A 21,335-nucleotide genomic window follows, 5' to 3' on the forward strand; every position below is an offset into this window, starting at 1 on the left:
ATATATACTTTTAGATAGCATAATTCAGTTTTAAAGTAATAAAGGCTATTTGTTGTATTTAGAAAACTATATTGTATTTTCTGTATTGCACATAGTCATACCATCAGATACATTTTTCTTTTGCCACTTCTTCCCCATTTTCTTAAAAGTTTCTGCCTCAAAGTATTCTTTACATTTCAGTCAGAGACTGTCTTGTTATAATACTGTGCTGTGTGATCACGTTGAAATGGTGCAGCAGCCTCGATGACAAAACATTTTTGCACTTGTTCCATTAAATCTGTTAAAAAGTTCACTGATGGTGACAGACAAGATCATTTCCAGTGGATCTGGATGAGCATGAACAAACACAACAAAAACCACCCGTCTGACTTTTAAGATCTTCTTATGAAACTAAATGCAATTAAGATGTTCTGGGAAACAGGAAGAGGATAAAGCAGACAGAGTTATATGATGAAAAGCATAACAAGAAAAGGAAACAGCTGGAATCCCAGTACTTGTACTTTTGTTCTTTTAAGTTTTAGGTAAAAACAATAATGCTAAGAATTTGTTCTGGATAGCCAGCTGCTGAGAAAACACACCTCTAAAAACAATGTGTTAGATACAAATGAATGTAAAGCAACTATTGGGAACAGGATAAGTAAGCTTTTAAGCAAATTAAATCAAGCCGGGCAAGATAAATGTTTGTTGAATTTAAATATCAATTAAATAAAACAATACTTTGGCAACTAAACTAACACACTTAAGCAAAATTAAAATTTGTGAATACCGCAACGTTCTGTGCAGCATTTATTTCGAATGAATAAATGTTACTATGCATATTACTGGCAAGCACGTAAAAAGCAGGGTTTTAGGATAAAACTTATTTTTTTCTTAGTTTAAGAGTCAATAGTGAATTTAACTCTTAATTTTCCATATTGCAACTTTTATGGCATATTTTGTGTTATTACCACACATTATGTATGACATCAGGATTCAGCTCTAAAGTAATAGGTTGTTTAAACATTTAAAAGATGTTTCTATAAAATTTTCAACAATAATGGCAGTGTTAAGATGAAGCATGTCCTTGAAGTGCTGGCTGTACGGCTTTACATAACATTTTGTCTCAATATTGCATCACGTCTGAGAGCACAGATTCTCCTGATAAGGCATGAAACATAAAAAAAGATAACTGTATACTATTTACAAAAAAGCTGTGATAAGTGTATTAACTGCAAAATACTGCATGATCTTTTGGACAGACTTTGCATGAAGTGACCTAATACTGTCAGACTATAATCTAGGACTGAGATCTTCAGAAGAATATGCATGATTGTTTACAGTGTCACTTTGAACCACTTGGTGGCGCCACAAAATCTTCTAAAACTTAATTATTTTTGTTTTAGACAAATTATGTGAAAATGACTGAGATTACAAGATCCCACATATGAAAATCTGGCTTCCATACTTCAGAAAATATTTCTGAATATGAAGTCAGTTTGGTGTTATGAGTAAAAACCAATAGTTGTGACAGAGCATTTTCATGTTGCATTTATATTTTTGTGGGATTGCGCTATGGAGGGGAATTGTAATATTTCTGTCTGCTCTCGGCACATCTCCTTATCGCAGCCTGAGCACAAAGCCACCATCCCAAGCCCAGCTCTCTCCTGATCCCTCACCATGACCTCTCTGGTGTTCGGAATGGCTATGTTAGCATCTCACCAGGCTGAGAGAGGAAGTGTTAACATATGATGTAAGACTGGGAAATTTTCCCCCTGTGGAATTAAGGAATGGGGCATAGTTGAGACAGACCACACTAACCATGAGAGTAAAAACCACAAAGCAGCAGCAACACATCTCTGTTTTTGTGCTCTCATAGGAGAGTAGCCAAATTTATCAGTCCAACCAACGTCCCCATGAATTAAGCTGCATAGCTTGTGTATTTCCTTGGTCCCTGGTCAGAGCTTCAGTCATTTGTAACAGGCAAAGGATACTGCATAATGGTTTGAGAGGAATAAACGCATTTCACATGGAACTTTCTGCACTCCATTTCTGATGTTCTTCCATGCACTTAACATGTACAAAAAACCCTGAAGAAAAATTAGGGTTGAAAGGAAGTGTGGAAGATGCAGCGTGTTAACTGACAAGGTCCTCTATGGGTAAAGGCAGAGCAGCATGAACACCTGATCTGACATTCTCACACATAAACTGGCTCACATCCTTCCCCTTGCTCTTCCTCTTCATGAATTTCTTCCTCCTCCAACTCAGGCTTCAGGCTACAAGACACACTACTGCTGGACAGGTCTTGTGTAGCTTCTGGGGGCTTGGGATAACGGAATGGACAACCATTATCATCAAAAAACCTGCGAAAAGTAAACTCGTAGAAGGCATGCTCAGGGTGTTTGCCGTGAGGAGAACAGAGGGTGTCCCATGTGCGGGTGCTGTCTCCACTGTCACTCCAGGCCCCTGGACCCCCCTCCTCTTCCACAGGATCAAAGTTGGATGTATCCATGGGGTGGGCAATCTTCGGTCGATATGGAGCAGGTTGTGTGCGAAGATTGCTGGAGAAATCCATCTCGGAAAAGAATGGGTGAGCCTTTATCTCTCCAGCTCCATTACCTCCTAGACGCTCTTCAGCTGAGCAGCAGAGCCGACCAATGATGTCAACTGCCTCGGGGCTCAGCTTTACTTGTGGGGGCACCTGCAAAGTGTTCTCCCAGTTTATCACCTGTGGAAGTGATGACATAAACATTAGCAACACTTCTTCCCAAATGTCACCATTCCATAAATCTCAAACATTTATAACTTCACCAAAGACCTTGGCTGCATCTGAAACCGCATACTTCCCTACTATATAGTAGGCGAAAAACAGTGTGTCAAAAGAAGTATGTCAGAATTCACAGCACTCATAAAAGAGTAGGAGAAAAGTACACGGTGACCTACTTCTTCCAGCGAGATTCTAAAGTGTGCATACGACGGACACTTTACTATCCCATGAGGCCACTGGAGAGGATTTGTGAATGGCAGTGAAGCGACGTAACTGACGCTGGTAGGTTACATGATATTGACAACATGGAGAATGTAGTACGTCCAGGTTACATTCATACTACACACATTCATTGATATAGAACATACTTTTTTAGCGGTCATGAAGTAAGTACTTATTCAAAATAAGTACCTACTCAAGAGAGTATGCAATTTCAGACGCAGCCAATATGTCTTGTCTGTTTACATCAGGGGTGACCAATCCTTCTCCAGGGCCACCATCTTGCAGAGTTCAGCTCCAACTTCAATTAAACACATCTGAACCAGCTAATTAAGGTTTTCAGGATTACTAGAAATTTCCAGGCAAGTGTGTTGGGGCAGGACTAAACCCTAAACCCTCACGAGCTGATGAGTTGAATCAGGTCTGTTTGATTAGGGAGACAAAGAAACCGTGCAGTGTTGGGGGTACTCCAGGACAGGTTTGGAAACCACTGCTGTAGAACATTGGCCCTTCTAGGAGCAGGATTGGACATCCATGGTTTACATCAACCCTAAGGAACCTAAGAAGATGCATATAGAGCTCTCACCTTAAGTTGTGTCTCCGTTGGGGTTGGAGCAAGGAAGGGTGGCTGGCCAACCAGCATCTCAAACAGGATTACTCCCACACTCCACCAGTCACATAGCTGTGTGTATCCTGCACAAGAAAAAAAGTATCATAACAGGAGAAGAGATCTATAAACACAAGCACTTCCTGTTAACTTGCTTGTACTTCCGGTTGATCATGTGCAAGGTCTTACCTTTGCGCAGAAGTACCTCAGGGGCAATGTAGTTAGGAGTGCCAACCAGAGAATGTGCTAGACAACGCTGGTGTTGTCGAGTTGCCCGCTGTTCCAAAGTCATCAGCCGGTCACCACAACGGCAGTTAGACACATCATCCCAAAAGTCACTTGGCTCCATACTATCCTGCCGGATATGGTTCCCTATTCAAGCAGTGCAGAGAGAAAACAACCAATTAATAAGATTAGATAAAACACTGCAAAAGTATTTAGGCCACGTTTTTAAACCTATGAGCATCACCTTGTCTTCATGTCCCTTACCTTTTTGGTAATACTTTGAGTTGTGTGTCCAACGGAACCCAGTACACAGACCAAAATCAGTCAGTTTAATGTGTCCATCCAGGTCAATGAGGATGTTGTCCGGCTTGATATCTCTGTGGATGAAGCCCATCTTATGCACACTTTCGATGGCCAATGTCAATTCTGCAACATAAAACCTGGCCAAGGGCTCTGGAAAAACCCCCATACGAATCAGCAAGCTCATCATATCTCCTCCAGGAATGTAATCCATGACAAAGTACAGGCTATCTCTGTCCTGAAATGAGTAGTACAACCTGACTACCCACTCATTGTCTGCCTCTGCCAAGATATCCCTTTCTGCTTTCACATGGGCTACTTGGTTTCGGTTCAGAACATCTTTCTTTCTTAGAGTCTTCATGGCATACAGTGCCCCAGTGTCCACTTTACGTGTAAGACACACCTCACCAAAGGCCCCAATGCCAAGTGTCTTGATTTTGACAAACATCGATTTGTCCATCTTGGCACGTCGTAGTCGGTTGTAATTGGATTCCTTCTGGTAAAGCATCTTTCTCATCTGTTCCTGCTCTGCCTCTGAAAGGCCAGCCTGGAGGAGAGGAAGATATAGAAGAGGATGATTTGATTTGACAACAATAACATTTACACTCAATAGTGAACACTCAAAGAATTAATAGCAATTGTTTGAAGTGCAAATCATTGAACAGTGTGCTTTGTGGTTAATGAAGTTCCAGCACTGCTCACCTTGGACATCTCTTGCTCCAGCTGCATTCTGCGGTTGAGTTTCTGCTGGTAGGTCTTCATCACGTTCTCCACATGCTGCTCCATATAGAACTTGAAGGCAAAGGGAGAATAACTCTTAATGCGCGACTCTCTCTTCTCTTCATCACGGGCATTCTTTCGCACAGGCACAGGTGAGGTTTGGATCTGCTTCTTATCCTTCACAGCCTTCTCTCCTTTGCTAGTCTTCACTTTGTCTTTGGAGACAGGTTCCTCCTTCTTTCCAACTGAGGCACTTTGGACAGTCCTACTTGTAGCACTGACATCTTGAAGTCCACCCATGGCTCCAGTCTCCAGGGATGCAGGCTCAGCTCCAGGTCCAGATCCAGGCAGGAGCAGTGTTTTGGGATAAGGTGGAGGCGGGCAGCGATGCTCTTGATTGGGCTCCAGGGTAAACGTCTCATCTGGCATGTATCCATGAGACTCTTGAGCATCCTGGGCTTGTGCACTCAGCCAGCCCGGGTGGCATGGTCCCACAGCTGTCTTCGGCTCAGGCCTCATGACCCGTATACTCTTAACAGGTGGCTGGATTGGTGGAGAGGTCACTGCCGTTATTGTGTTAGGTGGTCCCAATGATGCCTCCGGCTTGCCGGCAACACTAGCTGTAGGAGGCAATGCCTGCCTCACAGTCACCTTTTGGTGGTTGTTGAAAGAATTGGTCCTACTGGGGACACGTACCTCCCCTCTAAAAGGCCCCTGTGGCTGTCTGGCTGGAGGAGTCCCCTCAGGACCTTGGGCTCCTGGCCAGTGATGCTCATACAGGTCAAGGTTCAGACTGGCCCTAGAAGGGGTGAGGAGGCCTTGAGGAACATCAGAGAACTCGCCACCCATAGCTCCAGGGGCAACACCAGGGGGGCGTTGCATCAAGTGAACCTGGTGTGAGGTGGGGCTGGCTTGGCGTGGGTGTGAATGTGATGGCAGATATAAGTTGGGGGCGTAGCCACCAGAGTTTTGGCCCATTGCTCCTTTGCTTGGCATATTAACATAGTTTTCAGGTGTAAGTGGGGGCATCTTATTCTGGAAGGAAGCACTTCGTTTGACCCCATAGCTGGAGGCCTCCATCATATGAGGCCTGTAGTCATAATGAGGGCCAGGGCCTCCCGAGGGCTGAGGCTGAATTTGCATGGGTGGTCCAGGCACACTGTAGCCCATCATGGCCTGGTCTATTCCACCAGGGTATCCTTTTTGCTGGGCTGGACCAGGGGTGTACATAGGGTTCCCAGTGTTAGTCTGAGGAGCCAAGCTTGTAGAGTAGGCACCCATACTTGCGGGACGACCCATTGGGTTTCCCATGGTAGGACCCTGTGAAGTGTTGGCAGGCGGTGCCATGTAGTTCATAACAGGTGGTCCACCCATGTATGCACGAGCTATCTCACCCTCAGCCCCATAACTAGCTCCCTCATACAGTGGTGCTCCCATTTGGTGATAAGGGGGCATTACACCATCCCCAGTGCCTTCCATTGCCGTCCTGTGATCCATCATATTTGGCATGCCACTTTTTCCTGAAGGGAATTATAAAAGGTTCACTTTGCACTTATGGACAGTGAATCATTCATAAAATATAAATATATATATAAATATAAATATATAGTTTTTAAAAGTGTGCACATACCTGGGGAAGTCTGTTTGATGACACGTACAATCTGTTCATTATGAGGGTCCAGGTAACCCATTTTGCTAATGTATTCCAACGCTGCCTCAATATTACGACTGCCAGTCTGTTTTAGGGCACGTACAGCCATATCCTGTTTCAGAAATTCAAGCAGAGAACTATCAGATCATAGGCAACGCATGCATTTTTTCCACAATGCATTTCCTCTGATTATGCACCAGTGACAACTTCTACATTTATGTAAGGTTTTTAAATAGATACTTTTGAGATGATCCAATACTACTTGGAAAACATAGCACTCTCTGTTGTAAACAAAGATCTTAATTTGGATTAATTCTGTGAATTACAGCCTATATCAGCAAAATAAAATATCTTCAAGAGAAGTGAAAAGCTGCTATGGCCATAAATTCTGACCTATTTGTTGAGCCAAATATTTCCAGGTCAGATGTAGAGCAAGCAGAAGGGCCTGATTTCCTTCTTTAACATCCGCTACTTAAAAATATTTGTTTGCTGCACCAGTGTGAACTAGAGAAATGTATAACTTTTGTATCAGAGGCAAAATAATATAATTAAAAAAACCTATTTTTTAGTCCAAGTCAGACTTTCGTTATGTAAAGGTAATGTTTAATTTAGCTTACATTCTTGGGGAGTCACATTAGCATCCTTTCTGTTGAGTAGTGTACATTTTGGTCGCTTGTACAGTTTTAGAATTTGTACTGGTTATGGAAAATGACCTCCATGCACCTCAGTTATTTAGATAAACACATATTTGTGTACATATGTACACATGAACATGTATGTAAATATAAACCAACCCATGCTTCGACACTGCAAATAATGGTTAAAATAACATTCCCTGCAGCTGCTTCCTCTGCAAATTATGCACAAGCTCCTTCCTGTGCAAGGCCACAAGTACACTATGACTGGAGATTGGCACATGCATTGTTTATAGTTATACTAATTTCAAAGAAAAAAATTGTTTTATATAAATTAATTATTATTATTATTTTTATTATAATAGAGACAAAAAAATGTTTTAAAGGAAAAATAGTTATTCTCAATCTCTAATCATGATTACCCACTATACAACAACTCTATTAATCTGTAGAGACCTTCATATTAATCTTAAGTTTTCCTTGTCGCATTGTGCGAAGCCGCAGCGAACCAAAATAAAACAACTCAGACATGTACAGTCTTCTGTGAGCAGAGACCCACACCTATATGAGGAAATCCCCTTGAATGGCATATGACCTCATTCAGAAGACATTCTGCCCAAACCAAATTCTACAGCAGCACAGCAAGCCATGTTATACTGCCTCTGGTGTTCAAACATGATACTACACAAAGCATGCCATGGAAAAAAGAAAAAAAAAGGAATAAGTGCCTAATTCAGCACATACTTGTGCTTTTTGTCCACTATGCATTCAAAAAACAGTAAATGTAACTATGACAAAGTTAGAGTAATAAAGACCATTTTGTCCATTCTGTGGGGTTTCGGTTAGATGGCACTGACAGAAGAAAGAGTAATAAAAAAAAATAGAATGGGCATAAAGCCATACAAACCGTGGGCAAACTCATTATGCAGTGACACATCCACACACATTCTCAGAGTAATTTAGAGTTTGTGTATTGTGTATTGCCATCAGTTTGTCTAAATGCTTTTTCACAAATGTCCTGCACTATCAGTACTGTACAAAACACAAGAAATACTCCAAACATGCGCTGTCTGTCTGTGATCGCTGCTCTCAGAAGTGGCAGGGCTTTCGGTTGCATTCCATCTCTGTCCGCTCTAAGGGTGTGCCTTCTCGTCCCCCCTTAGTGATTTAAAGGCGCCACTCTCTCTTTTTAAAAGACACACGCAAACACAACAATCTAACATGAACTTCAGTCTGGTTTCAGGAAGGGCTGGGTCTGGTTTGGCCTTAGGTCAGGCCTGACCTCCACTGTCATGGCGACAGATGTTCAGGACATTCCATGAGCCAGGAAGCAAGAATTCCAGCTATGTGGAAATCTATGCTTCAGTCTTTCTTTAAATTGTCCCTTCTCTTCTCCTCTTTATTTTTGAGATCATTCTGTTCCCATGTGCATTTAGCATTGGATCCAAAATATATTTACACCCCTGTCATGACCACAAGCCTCTGCTATACTAGACATTCAATTTCTGACTGCGGTGTTGGTAAGTACCAAGTATTCTTCATGACTAAAGTGACATAACTATATTCCAATGCTGTTCACTCTTCATTTTTAAGAGCTTCCACTTTGACCCAAATTCTAAAACACATTCCACCAATGAACATGAAAATGAAAGCCATATGGAGGACTCCGGATGAGATATAGGACCGGATGGATATCATCATCAGCAGATGGAGAGGTGGAACATTATCCATACTGTAATAAAATAGCTCAAACAGCAGATAAAACAGAAGAGCATGGCGCTAGCAACGGCAAGACCATTCTAGTGTATGCATGAACTGATGAAATATATACAGTAATGCTCAAAAGTTTGGGGTTGGAAAGTTTATTTTTATTTTTATGTTTTTGAAAGAAATAAAGGAACATTTCTTATATTTATTAATGTTGAAAACAGTTGTGCTGCTCAATATTTGATCAGTTTTTCCACAATTCTTTGATCAAATTATTTTAAAAAGCATTCATTTAAAATAGAAATCTTTTGTAAGAATGTAAGTTTTTACTTTCAGTTTTGATCAATTTAATGCATCCTCGATAAAATAATTTATTTTAAAAATCTTACTGACTAACATTTTGAACGGTAGTACACCTTGTATACAAAAGGAAACTGCTTTAAACTATACTTAAAAGTGAGTAAACTTAAAAGATCAACATGAAAAAAAATTGGCACTATTAACTTTCTTAATAAACATTGTTCTTGGTCTTATTGAGAACAATTCATTGATGCATAATATTTAAAAAATAATAAATAATGATAAATAATGAAAAAAAAAATTGCCTTTGTAATCTTTTATAAAAATGCAACAATTCCCCAATCCCTCTTACTTTTCATTGCCATCCTACCAAACACTTGGGTCATTTTTGATAACACCCACTTTAATGATCCAATCAAGTGTTGAAGAATAAAACATAGCTCTTCCCTTGTTAAATATCCTGTTCCACTCAGAAATTTCACATAACGTAAGTCGAATGGTGTTTGACTTTAGTGCAAAAATGCTGACCAGTTGTGGTTTGAGACCCTGGAAATACTGGGTTGTGAGGGAAGGCTAATATAAACATTTAGATCATGTGCAAACATGATATGCCAACACAGCACTACACATTTAACATATTGTGTATATTCCACAAGTACACAAACATCACATGCATGATGTATGCAGGCAGCTCTTCATATCCTAAGCTCGAAACCACAAATCCACAACACATGTCATACTCATCTTCTTCCTATGCCCTCCCACCTCCTTTCATTCCCCAACCAAAACATTTCCTCCTTCAGGGTTTGTTATGTAACCGTCAGCCTGTGTAATTTGTGAGGTGAAAACCAATGATAATGATCAAACTAAAGAAGCCCAAGGAAGGGCCAGCGGCGGCCATTTACCTTCCTGGAATGTACGGCTGGTCAGAAGAGAAACACAGGCCCTAGTCAGAGGATGAAGGAGAACTAAAAATACCATGTCACACACCACGGCTGAGTCATTTCACAATAATGACTATTACTAAAAAAATGAAATGTATGCCCAGGTCTTATGGGAGGTCTAGGTGCATGTGGTGTACGACTCAGGAACAACACTCCAATGGACTTTTGGCTATGCTAAATCTGAATACGGGGAGACAAAGTCAGACAGACTGAGCCACAAAACACAAATTTCATGTTTTTGTATCAACTAAAAAAGAAAACTTTAACCCACACGTCAAGACAAAAACATGCAAAGGACGTAGTCAGAGTGTCTGTCCATCCCAGCATACTGTCTGTCATTTCTGCTGGGGAAACTGTACCACCCATCTACAACTGAACTGAGCACTTCCTCTGAGTGTACTAATGTTGAACATACTGTCCCATAAATGCAGGGCAAAGACAATCAACCTACTGATTGTGAAATTCACAAAAGCCTGTGAAATATTAGCCTCTCTATCTTGTGAGAACAAATTTGTTTAAAGCAGTGGTCTTCAACGGGAGTGCTGTAACCCAAAAATGGCTATTCTGATGAGATCCATCCATATGGAGTCATATATATACATACATAAATACATATACATATATATATATATATATATATGTGTGTGTGTGAGTGTGTGTGTCTGTTTGAATATGCAAAAATATTCAATCATATTAAATATTAAAATATTAAATCATCAGGACTAACAGCAAAAGATAAAACCGTTACGAACGTGATCCAAATAGAGTCTGACTCCATACTATACTTCATCTGATAGCATGTTTCAGCTTCCAGAGACCTAAAAAAGCCCCATTCCAGTCTCTATTTAGCCATGTCATAAAGGCAGCTCGGCTCCCTTCAGCTAGGCCTCGTAATTCCACTGGGCCGTGGTGGATTTCTCCGTGGTGTTGTGCATGGGCTTGAGCACAGCATTCCTCAAATGCCTAATGCAATCACAGGGCCGCTCTCAGACCTGTGTTTGAACATTAGTTGCAAAGCCCCAACACATATTCATTAATGATCTGACAAGGGGGTTGTATTAGAGAGCCTAAATCAAAAGCACACGAAACATATTTAGTTTTACACTACAGGACCGTTGGTCTTCTACAAGCCTGACACAAATGAACAGGCTACTAACAAAAAAGGCCACTAAACCTCTTATATATCTGTATTCTGTAAATTATGAAAATGTTGCATAAGAAATCAGATTTAGTAATAGAATACCTATAAGGGGTCACAATTTATTTTGGACAGCCCAAATAACCATCCAAAAATCATCATTTACTCCTCCTCATGTCGTTCTAAACCTATGACTTTATTTCTTCAATTATTTTAATAATATATATACTATTATCATATTTTTAATTGGCTTTTATTTTCATAAATAAAATATGTCCCTTTAATATTCAGCCACTAGATTTCAGTACAAGGACCAGAACACATGTAACACATTTAACTAAGTACCGATTGCACAACAACCACTATTGCACAGTAACACAAATACACTTAAACAACATGCTAAAACAATACTACAGTAGTATATTCTAGTATAGTAGTTATGCATTAACTGGACTATGATCAACTAACAATGATATTGGTTAATACGTAAATAAAACACAATGCATGTATAAATGTTTGTATTTTTGAGTGTTAAAGGTGAGGAATAGCTGACTTGGGTTCTGTCACTTTCATTGGGGCAGAGATGTTCCACTGAGCTCTTTAAGAAAAAGAAAAACTAAAATACCAAATAAGTTATGAAAACTGCCATTTCAACATAACACTTTAATATAATGTAACAAATTAGCAAAGACTGGATAGACTGCACTGAATCTCCACTGTACAATGTTCAAACTTAAAGCCCTATACTTGCTTCAACAATGATAATTGCTCAAGCTAAAAGGATTTTCAGAAACATTTCTGAATCCATGAAGTTTATGCTCAGTAAAATATTCATATTTTTTATCCCCTGGTCACCATCACCAACATTACAAGTAAACCAAGATTTGCTGACCACGCTACAATATAAACATAAATATAAATCTATTTTTATTTATATGTATATATATATACACATTTTTATATATGTATTTTATATATCTATATATTTTTTTTTTTTGTGTATACAGACTATACAAATAATGACTATTAATATAAAACAAATATTTATATTTTATTATTATTGTTATTATTAAAATTATTGAACCACACACACACACACACATATATCCAACAAAGACATTCCTTACCTGATCACAACCAGCGTTGACGAGATCCTGAAGCATCTGTCTGTTGACTTCACCAGGGTGGCCTGAGCTGGATCCTGGACCCGACTCATTGGCAAAGGGCATCAGAGACTTGCGGATCTCTCGCAGGGCGTTTTGATAGTTGTTGAACTTCTGGGGCTGCCGGAGCTGTTGTTGCCTACCAGCTTGGTCTTTGCCCTTAGAGTCGCCACCTCTGCCCCCCTCCCCTCGAGCGCTCCCTCCATGAAGCGCCTGGCTCACCAGCTTTGCTGGTTGTTTCAGTCCCTCCTTGATCTCCTGCAGCCGCTGGCGCGTGTTGCCCACATATGGGGCGGCAGGGAAGGTCTTAGGCCTCATGAGTGAACGTGGCCTGCACTCTCACACAAACTCTTCACACTTGGAGAAGGCAGAAAGATTCAGTCAGTTATTCACTCACAACAGTAGTGCAATCATACAATAAGACACACAACTGTACACACCCAGGCTCAGCCTGACCTGAATAGATAACAGGCTGCAGTGGGATAGATGCAAGTGAAGATTAGGATTCCTGTTGTCGCTCGTCTTTGTTGATGCTGCCTCTTTGGCTCTGGCTCGTGCTGGATGCTGGCCTACTCACATCCCAGCACCCCTTTCAGGGCTCACACTCCCCCTCCTCCCAAGACATGTGAGGGGTTATTCCATCTGAGTGCTTGTTCCATCCCAGTCTGGAATGCATCTTTGCCTGTGGAGACAGTGTTAGACAGAAGGGTCAGGGTGCGGTCCAGGCACGTCCAAGGCCCTGTATGACAAATACCTGTCTGATCGGACATTAGCACCTCTGTCATAGATTTAAACACATGTAGATCAACTTGATATAATTGTACTGTTACTCTCTTGAAGCAGAACATGCAGTCAGAGAAAGAGCAGCATGTTCCTTTGCTCACATGAAAAGCAATCTATTGCTATAGAATTATGTGTAAAGTCAAAGGGCAAACGCTTAGGCTATTTTAGATATAAAATCAAATAACAACTAGCCTACTACACAACACAAACACTAACAACATCTACAACATATTTTGTGGAACATACACTACCGTTGAAAAGTTTGGGTCAGAAAAGTATTTTTTGTAAGAAATTCATACTTTTATTCAGGATGCATGACAGTAAAAACATTTATTATGTTACAAAAAATATATATTTCAAATAAATGTTGTTCTTTTGAACTACTAATCATGGTTCGTAACTGTGACTTTTCGTAAGCAATGCCTTCGATATCCCGCTCAAAACTCATATTCACAACAGGAGAGAAAATGGATCTTGTCAATATATTTTATGGGGTGTTCAAATTCCAAACGTTTTACATCATTAAATCTGATTTTTTTTTTTTGTGTGTGTTCTGGTGAAAGGAGGATATGGACTTTTAGGACAAACATATTTCGGGAATGCTGGAGCTCAATACTGAAAATGCATCGCCCAGTCTAGAACAATAGTCTAATTCCCATTATTGTCAAGGCGTCCAACACAATATTTTCTATGCCTTCCATTCCACAAGTAACAACAGCTAAATGTGTACCACTAGATTCAAAAACTAATCCAAGTACACTTCAGCGATAATCAAAGAAAAAACAAAAACATTTACAGACTCGTATTCATTACACAAGCCATTATTATGCTACTACTACATCTGCAGTTGGATTGATGCAGCTCATTAATGGGATACAATGTCCATAGCTGGCAATTGTCCATAAATGCACTGCAGCAATAATCCACAATCCATGTACAACTAGCACAATCATGCATGCACAGTTCTCCAGCAATGTTCCTCAGCAAGAGTTAAATAATATTTAATAGTGTCTTTCATTGTAAGACACTAGTGGTTTCAACCTTACACAATTTAGTTACCAATAACTCCATGGGCATCCATGGGACATACACGATGCCCAACAATTTATATTGATTCGTTACCATTGTCTGTCTAGCTTTATATTCTTCAAATCATTACAACTTCATACTTTTGCTTGATTATTATAGCTAGAGGGGCCTCAGAGTCCCAGATAAAATCTGATTGGCCTTTTCAATGCCCCTGTTCTGGAAAAAAATATATAAAATAAATAATAATAATAATAATGGGAACTGGAGGCCATTCCGTTTTTATAGCTTGATCCATAAATCATGGAGGTTAATGTTCTTACTTTATGAAAATTTTGCTTATGCATATTAACTAAAGTATTTGTAAAAAGATCATGTTAACCACACAATGCTGTATCATGTGCTATATTGCCTATATAAATATAAGTAACAAGCAATCAATCCACATATTTTTAAGCAATGTAAACAAATTATGAGAGCACATCCTATACATATCCACGGTAACTGTCCAATACAAAACTGTTTTAAACATAGCATTTTATGATAATGGGCCTTTTATTTATTTGTGGTAGAATTCAATAAAAAACTAAACATTTTTATTGTATACTTGAGATTTGTCAAACTGTCTTCCCAACAAATTAGAAAGTATAAAGTCTCATGAAGAATCATACTGACATTATATTAATTTGGCTCCTCTCTGTACATTTTGGCCCCCGCTATAACGCCTTATATTTGCCACAGTTGTAGCTTAAATTTAGCAATTTTAACACAAAGCAGACAAAACAACAAGCGCAGATCCCAGCACATGTCATCATCGCACAACTTATGCGCAAAAACAGAATACTTTTGTGGGTGGAGTGAATTATAAAATTTCAAAACAATCAATGTGTAATGCAATCGGACCGTTGTAGTACATCATCTTGGTATAGCTAAAACATCTGACTTTGGGTAACAGTTAAACATCTGACTGCGCGCGACACATAAAAAAAAAAAAAAAAACGGAAAGTAGGAATGGTTTGTTACGCACGAGTAAAAATACAATATTAACTGCAGGCAACGGTAAATTTCATTAGATTTTAACATAACTATAATGTATTGAGCTGTATTATCAGTAAAAGTTATATTTACGTTAAGTTTCAGTTTTATCATTTGTCTGCCGTGCCATGCCTGCTGTAAAAATGTTTTACGTAAACTACATAATCTCACATTTTTCTCATTGTATTAACAAACAGCGACTATTCAAAATGCTTTCATAGACACAAAGTAACTTATAGAATAGAGTTATGGGGCCTAGAGGTTCCAGCGCTTTGAGGGACTGGAGCGAGAGAGAGAGGAACGCAGATCCGCTGGAGCAAGTCCGCATTCCAACACAGGGAGAATGTGCTGTTCACTTTAAATGGGCAATACAACTCCCTTCCTAAACTTACAAAGGATTTGCGGCCGCATATCGAATATTGAAATTCCTGAAAACTATGCCCAACGTTTTGAAAAAATAATAAAGTTTTGAGCGACTCACCATGTGATAAGTGGTACCTTAATCCAAGGAACTGATTTAAACTTCAGTAAAGTTGTAGATTATAGGTCTGGTGTTTTGTTGCCAAAGGATCGTCTTTCGATGTCCTCTCACAAAAAGCACACAGGAAAAATCATGGGATTGTCCTCCATTTTCTCGCCACTCACGGCAGAATTAGAATGCAGTACAAAGTTGGACACTTACTGCATTGTTAACATTCCAGAGGAGTCACGTGAGGCGGCCATGCACGTCAGCACTCCACATACCCTGGGCGGGGCTTCCTACATTTACAACGTTGAGATTCTGATCTGATGTACACTAGAAGCAGATAAAATCATTGGAATGGGAAAATATTGGCCGATATATGTGCTAGACATGCGTTGTTCGCATAGACATTAACTCATGCTGGTAATTATTAATGATGTTTTTATGAAATATTCTTGTTCTCGTGTTCTTTACTGGCTCCTGAATTGTCCTTTAATTGGTCTAATCTCAAATCCTAAAGGAAATCACACATAATTAAACCAAGCACAACAAACAAAAAGACAGACAGACAAAACACTCTGCTTATAAGTTTTGACCATGGTTTTGACATGTTCTGATGAATGATTGTGAAACAGGAACTGTATAGCTGACACACTATGGCACATACATTTCTTCAACGTCAAGATTTTCAGCTAAAATCTAAATGAATATATAAGAAAACACGTATATATGATGACATATTACTGGTAAACCGCTTTTCTTTTACACCTTTTTGTTTATTTTAAATCATACTCTGTTGGGACAAATTATATATATATATATATATATATATATATATATATATAATTTGTCCCAACGAAGTATGATTTATATATATATTCAGAGTATGATCAGAATATATATATATAATTTTTTTTATTTTTTTTTTTGTATAGAATGTCACAACACAGGACAATTTCATGTCAATTACCTAAAAAGTACTGCAAAATTAGAAGAAGAAAAAAAAATATCTGTAGCCTATCTTGTTGTTTTTGTGTAATAAATTAGAAATTCATGAGAATAAAGACACGGAAAAGGATAGTTCACCCCCAAAAACAAATACTATGGGGCCCATCAACTGTTTGGTTACCAACATTTTTCAAAATATATTGTTTTGTGTTCAGCAGAGGAAATAAATTCTTTGTGTAAATGATGACAGAATTTTCAATTTTGGGTTAACTATGCCTTGAAGAGTAACAAAATACCAGTTCCAATTACAAATACTCAAAATTTTATGGAGACATTTTCATACATGTTATACAACAGGATGCTTCATTTTGATGATTACAATTGTGTTGGTGAACTTTACACATAGAATGTATAAGTAAAATGGAATATTCAACAAGTATTGTCTTCACAAACCATAACATAACATAGATAAATGGAACACACACCCACAGAGACAGAGAGAGAGACACACACACACACACACACACACACAGTTAAGAGATAGCCAGGGTACAGTACTGAAACATGTGCAACTGTATATATTCAGAGTGAATATATAATTCTAAATGTTATTAGAATTGATTTAAAACAATGATCATATAGCAATGCTAACAACTAAACTGTAATAATGTGGTACTTACATAATCACATTACATGGTAGAATGACAAGGCATCATCAGAAGGAAAGAACAAAGTACTGCTGGATTAATGCAAAAATATAGTGTATATCAGAAGCAAAAAAAAATGGTATAGGCCTCACATGAACAAAGGCACTGGAACTAAGGGCAGCTGATGTCACAATACACATGACTATAACTGTCTCCGACTGAAACGCCTTCTTCTGTGCCTTGAATATTTTACATTCTCAGCATACAAGCTCCACTCACAACAATAGCAACTTAAAGTTAAGCTATGTATGGAATGTCTCTATCAAACCAAAAGTTAGCTCAAGACTAGAGAGAAAATTGTCCAGTGAACAGTGCCTGATGAATATGTTTGGTATAAACTGGTCCTTAGGTTGCATAAATGTTCTCATCCCTCTTTTAACAGCAGAAAATCTATTCTCGTCTGTAAAAATGGGGAAACAATAAAGGTGCATTCAGCCATTGTACAGGTAAAAGTCGCTCTTGCAAAAAGTGTGGCGAACATGAGCAATCATTCCAGGGGTGCAGCAGAAATACACAGATTATTCAAGGCACAAGCAACCTGCACTATCTTATCAAAAGTGCTCACATTGGAAGTGCGTTCTATGACTGTAAAGGGACTCTCCACAGGTCCGGTCAACATACAATATCTTCTTTTGACCATGTCTATGACATTCCCAACATGCCTATGAACATTCATTTTATCTGAAAGAGCACCCACCAGTGAAAAATCTTCTCCACTCTGACTATTTTCATTGTAACTGCAACTAGTGATTTTGAGTTCGGCTTTGCACGCCCCTACCAAGCCCCCAATGTCAAAGTCATGCTCGGCCAGAACAACATCACCGGGCAGGAGCTTACAGAGAAGGCCAGAACCCTCGACTAAATGCTTGTCGCTGACGTGACCCGGCGATCCCCTCGAGACAAACGTGACCACACCCTGAGGAGCAACACCTATCACATATTTAAGCTCATTCACCGTGGACTGAGCTGGGACAGTCAATGATGCTGTAGACGCAACCTCTTGGTTTACATCCACACAGATAGCTTTTTCCAGAGACACCCTAAAGCAGTCAATGATCACTGCACAGTCTGGGTATGTGCAACGCAAAGCTGCAGGTAGGTTTTTTCTGAGCTCTACTCTAGATGGCCAAAAAACAGCAGTGGGCACGAGGGTGGTGAACATTATATTAATAATCCGATGGACAGTCTTGGTCACTGTGGCAACCTTGACCCCAAACCGATAGGCCAAGTCTTGGTTTCTAAGATCAAGCCTGAGTCGCATGAGAGTCAAAAGCAGTTGTTGGAATTTTGAGAGTTTCGCATTTTTGTCCCCTTTCATGTGTGGCACGAGAAGCAACATCACCGTCTCGAACACAAAGTAGTTTGGCAATCCTGTATAAAACCGAACCTTTTCTGGATCATTTTTGAAGGACGCCTCAGTGAGAGACATCTTTTCTATCGATTCCCTCAGCTCCATATTCTCTTTCTTAAGAGCCTCAAGACTGGACTCATATTCAGAGGGAATGCTTTGCACTGGACTTCCTCTTTGGTTTACACTTGTCAGTGAGATTTCTTCTTCTATGCCATCTTCAGTCTTATCATCCTCTTCATCACAACTACTTAGTGAAGAGGAAATACTCTCTGGCTCGTCTTGACTTCTCATCTGGCCATGATCCTCCAAGAAACGCCCTTGTCCTTGCAGGAAGAGCAAAGCATTGGCTGCCTCCACTTGTGCCTCTTGTTTATCATACATTTCACAGGCACTTGCTTCTTTCGTATTTGGCGACAGTGGCGCTGAAGTGAAAACCGAAGGAACATAGTCTGGGGATCGAGGATTTTTCACTTGTTTTCCTGTAAATGGAACAACAAATACATTTATTTTCTATAATCATATTGCAAACCTAGACTAGTGCATTATACCTAGAACAAAGCATTTCTGTTCTGATTCCTAAGTGGGGTATGCCAGAGGGTTAAAGCCTAAGAAACATAGTGCACATTTTTCATTTAACCCTAACCCCAAAGTGTATCAAAATGGTAAAGTTAACATGATGCCCCTCTATCTACATCATACATTGGCGTTGCAAAAACAAAAACATTCCCCCACTACCAGAAATATCTACATTCGCCCCAGCGATGTGCATTATCCCTGCAAAAAAATAAATAAACAATACAATATCCATCACATCCTATTTAACATACCTGAAATGAAGTGAGTGCTGCAGAGTCTACTGCCCTCGTTTGGCACCCACCCTTCACGATTCACAGCAGCGATCCAGCGCTGCTTCCGCTCCGGGTCCCGTGGAAACCTGTAGAAGGATAATGTGGTCCCAGGAGTCCTCCTGTTTCGACACCCGGCCACTACGCACGTGTGAACCATATTAAGGCCACCGAATTTGTGGACGTATTTGCTTTTCGTCACTAGTAATATTTACAATCTGACTCCCAAAATGGCGGTGGGAGTTGCGTAGACGACGCGAGTGTGTCGTCATTTCGCTGGTTGTCATCGGTTGGCTGTGATTGGTGTTCCCAGTCACTGCTGTGGTGATATCATCCTACTGCGCCGCGATCGCTCATTACCAACAGGCGTTGTGAACAGCGATTCATCGGTGATTTTCCAAAGAAATTGGATTAAAATGGCAGTAGAATCGAGGGTTACACAAGAAGAAATCAAAAAAGAGCCAGAAAAGCCAGTGGACAGAGAAAAGGTTAGTTTTTCGTTGCTTCTGTTTGTCAGTTGCGCAAAAATTCGTGTACAAACGACGCGTCTTGCATGCTAAGCTAATTTGTAAATTTAACTAGTAAAAATTGACGTATATAGCATATTATATGATACTGAAATGTCTAGTTGCACCATAGTATACTACAAATCTTACCTTAATAATGTGTATAGCATTTAATAAAAATGTAAATATTAAGTAACTTATATAACATTAACTAAAGATGTGACACAAACGCATTTTACTCCATCTGTACTACAATCACGGAATTTAAGACATAAATATTGTTGTCAATATTGAATAAATGCACATACTCGTCTGTTGATTGTGTTTCGGTGGAGTCTGTTATTTATTTCTGCATGTGTCTGTTGTCCCACAGACATGCCCACTTCTCCTGAGAGTGTTCACCACCAACAATGGAAGGCACCATCGCATGGACGAGTTTGCCCGGGGGAATGTACCATCTAGTGAGCTTCAGATTTACACCTGGTAGGTCTTATTATAAAACTTTATTTATTCATTTTTTAATTAAATAAACCGTATGATTCAGAATTGTATCTGCATGGGTCACAGGATGGATGCTACTTTGAAAGAACTGACAAGCCTGGTGAAGGAAGTCTATCCAGAAGCTAGAAAGAAAGGCACACATTTTGGGTTTGCCATTGTTTACCCAGACCCTAAACGACAAATCTACAGGTATTGTATATACAGGGGCATTATATGTAGCTTGGTCGGTTTAGATTTGTAATTGTGACTTGAGTAACCTGGCTGGCTTTTGTTGTAGGGTTAAAGAGATTGGCAATACGGTTTCGGGACGCAAAGGTGCAGATGACTCCATGACGCTTCAGTCTCAGCGCTTTCAGATTGGAGATTACCTTGACATCGCGATCACTCCGCCGAACCGTGCACCACCTCTCCAAGGACGCATGAGACCCTACTGACCCTCCTGAAACAAGACTCGCTTGCATTTAAACAGAGGGAGAATTTCCAGAAATCTGCCTTCCTACAGAGTTTAGTTCAATCCTTGCCTGTGCTTTTCAGGTGAACCTCAAGACTCTGATCATCTGTTTGTGAAGTTAGAACTAAACTCTGCAGGAAGGTCCATCTTCAGCAGCAGGATTGGGTAGATATTGGGGGTTGGAAGTTATATAGATTTTTTTTTTCATATTTTACGTTTTTCATGGGGTTTTATACAAGGTCTACCTTTTAAGTTTTAGCCCTGATACCATGATTCCCATAAAATGTTGAATAAATTTTTTTTTTCAGTATATTGTCTCTGGTCTAAACATTTATAAACTGACTTTTTTAATTAAAAGAAACTAATT

General features: G+C 39.5%; 3 protein-coding genes across 4 annotated transcripts; 1 reads left to right on the forward strand and 2 right to left on the reverse strand.

Annotated features, from left to right (window-relative positions):
* Positions 1-880: 880 nt before the first annotated feature.
* Positions 881-15,934, reverse strand: lats2 (large tumor suppressor kinase 2). Of its 2 annotated transcripts, none has more exons than XM_084422434.1 (9): positions 15,678-15,934; positions 12,809-13,034; positions 12,317-12,709; positions 6,445-6,577; positions 4,797-6,334; positions 4,059-4,641; positions 3,759-3,941; positions 3,549-3,655; positions 881-2,704 (listed from the first exon to the last, which is right to left on the reverse strand). In XM_084422434.1, the coding sequence occupies exons 3-9, from the start codon at positions 12,668-12,670 to the stop codon at positions 2,174-2,176; spliced, it is 3,429 nt and encodes a 1,142-aa protein (XP_084278560.1). In that variant the 5' UTR covers positions 12,671-12,709; positions 12,809-13,034; positions 15,678-15,934; the 3' UTR covers positions 881-2,173. The 2 variants fall into 2 exon arrangements, with proteins under 2 accessions (XP_084278560.1, XP_084278559.1); XM_084422433.1 differs by having other exon boundaries at positions 12,793-13,034; positions 15,678-15,904.
* Positions 15,935-16,908: 974 nt separating this feature from the next.
* On the reverse strand, positions 16,909-19,767 carry LOC311297820 (uncharacterized protein). The gene is made up of 2 exons (XM_084420274.1): positions 19,493-19,767; positions 16,909-19,144 (listed from the first exon to the last, which is right to left on the reverse strand). Exons 1-2 carry the CDS (start codon positions 19,668-19,670, stop codon positions 17,802-17,804), a joined length of 1,521 nt encoding a protein of 506 aa, XP_084276400.1. The 5' UTR covers positions 19,671-19,767; the 3' UTR covers positions 16,909-17,801.
* A 56-nt stretch (positions 19,768-19,823) lies between these two features.
* Positions 19,824-21,278, forward strand: sap18 (Sin3A-associated protein). Its single transcript, XM_084420275.1, has 4 exons — positions 19,824-19,998; positions 20,390-20,499; positions 20,584-20,706; positions 20,795-21,278. Exons 1-4 carry the CDS (start codon positions 19,927-19,929, stop codon positions 20,949-20,951), a joined length of 462 nt encoding a protein of 153 aa, XP_084276401.1. The 5' UTR covers positions 19,824-19,926; the 3' UTR covers positions 20,952-21,278.
* Positions 21,279-21,335: the final 57 nt, after the last annotated feature.

This window comes from Rutilus rutilus, assembly GCF_951802725.1.
Source record: "Rutilus rutilus genome assembly, chromosome: 10".
Classification (NCBI taxonomy): Eukaryota; Metazoa; Chordata; class Actinopteri; order Cypriniformes; family Leuciscidae; genus Rutilus; species Rutilus rutilus.

Excerpts from the sequence above, each read along its gene's own strand:
- sap18 (XM_084420275.1), top strand. The coding sequence starts at position 19,927 with ATGGCAGTAGAATCGAGGGTTACACAAGAAGAAATCAAAAAAGAGCCA. Across the intron at positions 19,999-20,389 it reads AGCCAGTGGACAGAGAAAAG|ACATGCCCACTTCTCCTGAG; the intron begins GTTAGTTTTTCG and ends GTTGTCCCACAG. Across the intron at positions 20,707-20,794 it reads CCTAAACGACAAATCTACAG|GGTTAAAGAGATTGGCAATA; the intron begins GTATTGTATATA and ends CTTTTGTTGTAG.
- lats2 (XM_084422434.1), bottom strand. The coding sequence starts at position 12,670 with ATGAGGCCTAAGACCTTCCCTGCCGCCCCATATGTGGGCAACACGCGC. Across the intron at positions 3,656-3,758 it reads TGAGGTACTTCTGCGCAAAG|GATACACACAGCTATGTGAC; the intron begins GTAAGACCTTGC and ends TTTCTTGTGCAG. Across the intron at positions 2,705-3,548 it reads CAACGGAGACACAACTTAAG|GTGATAAACTGGGAGAACAC; the intron begins GTGAGAGCTCTA and ends TCACTTCCACAG.
- LOC311297820 (XM_084420274.1), bottom strand. The coding sequence starts at position 19,670 with ATGGTTCACACGTGCGTAGTGGCCGGGTGTCGAAACAGGAGGACTCCT. Across the intron at positions 19,145-19,492 it reads CAGCACTCACTTCATTTCAG|GAAAACAAGTGAAAAATCCT; the intron begins GTATGTTAAATA and ends TTCCATTTACAG.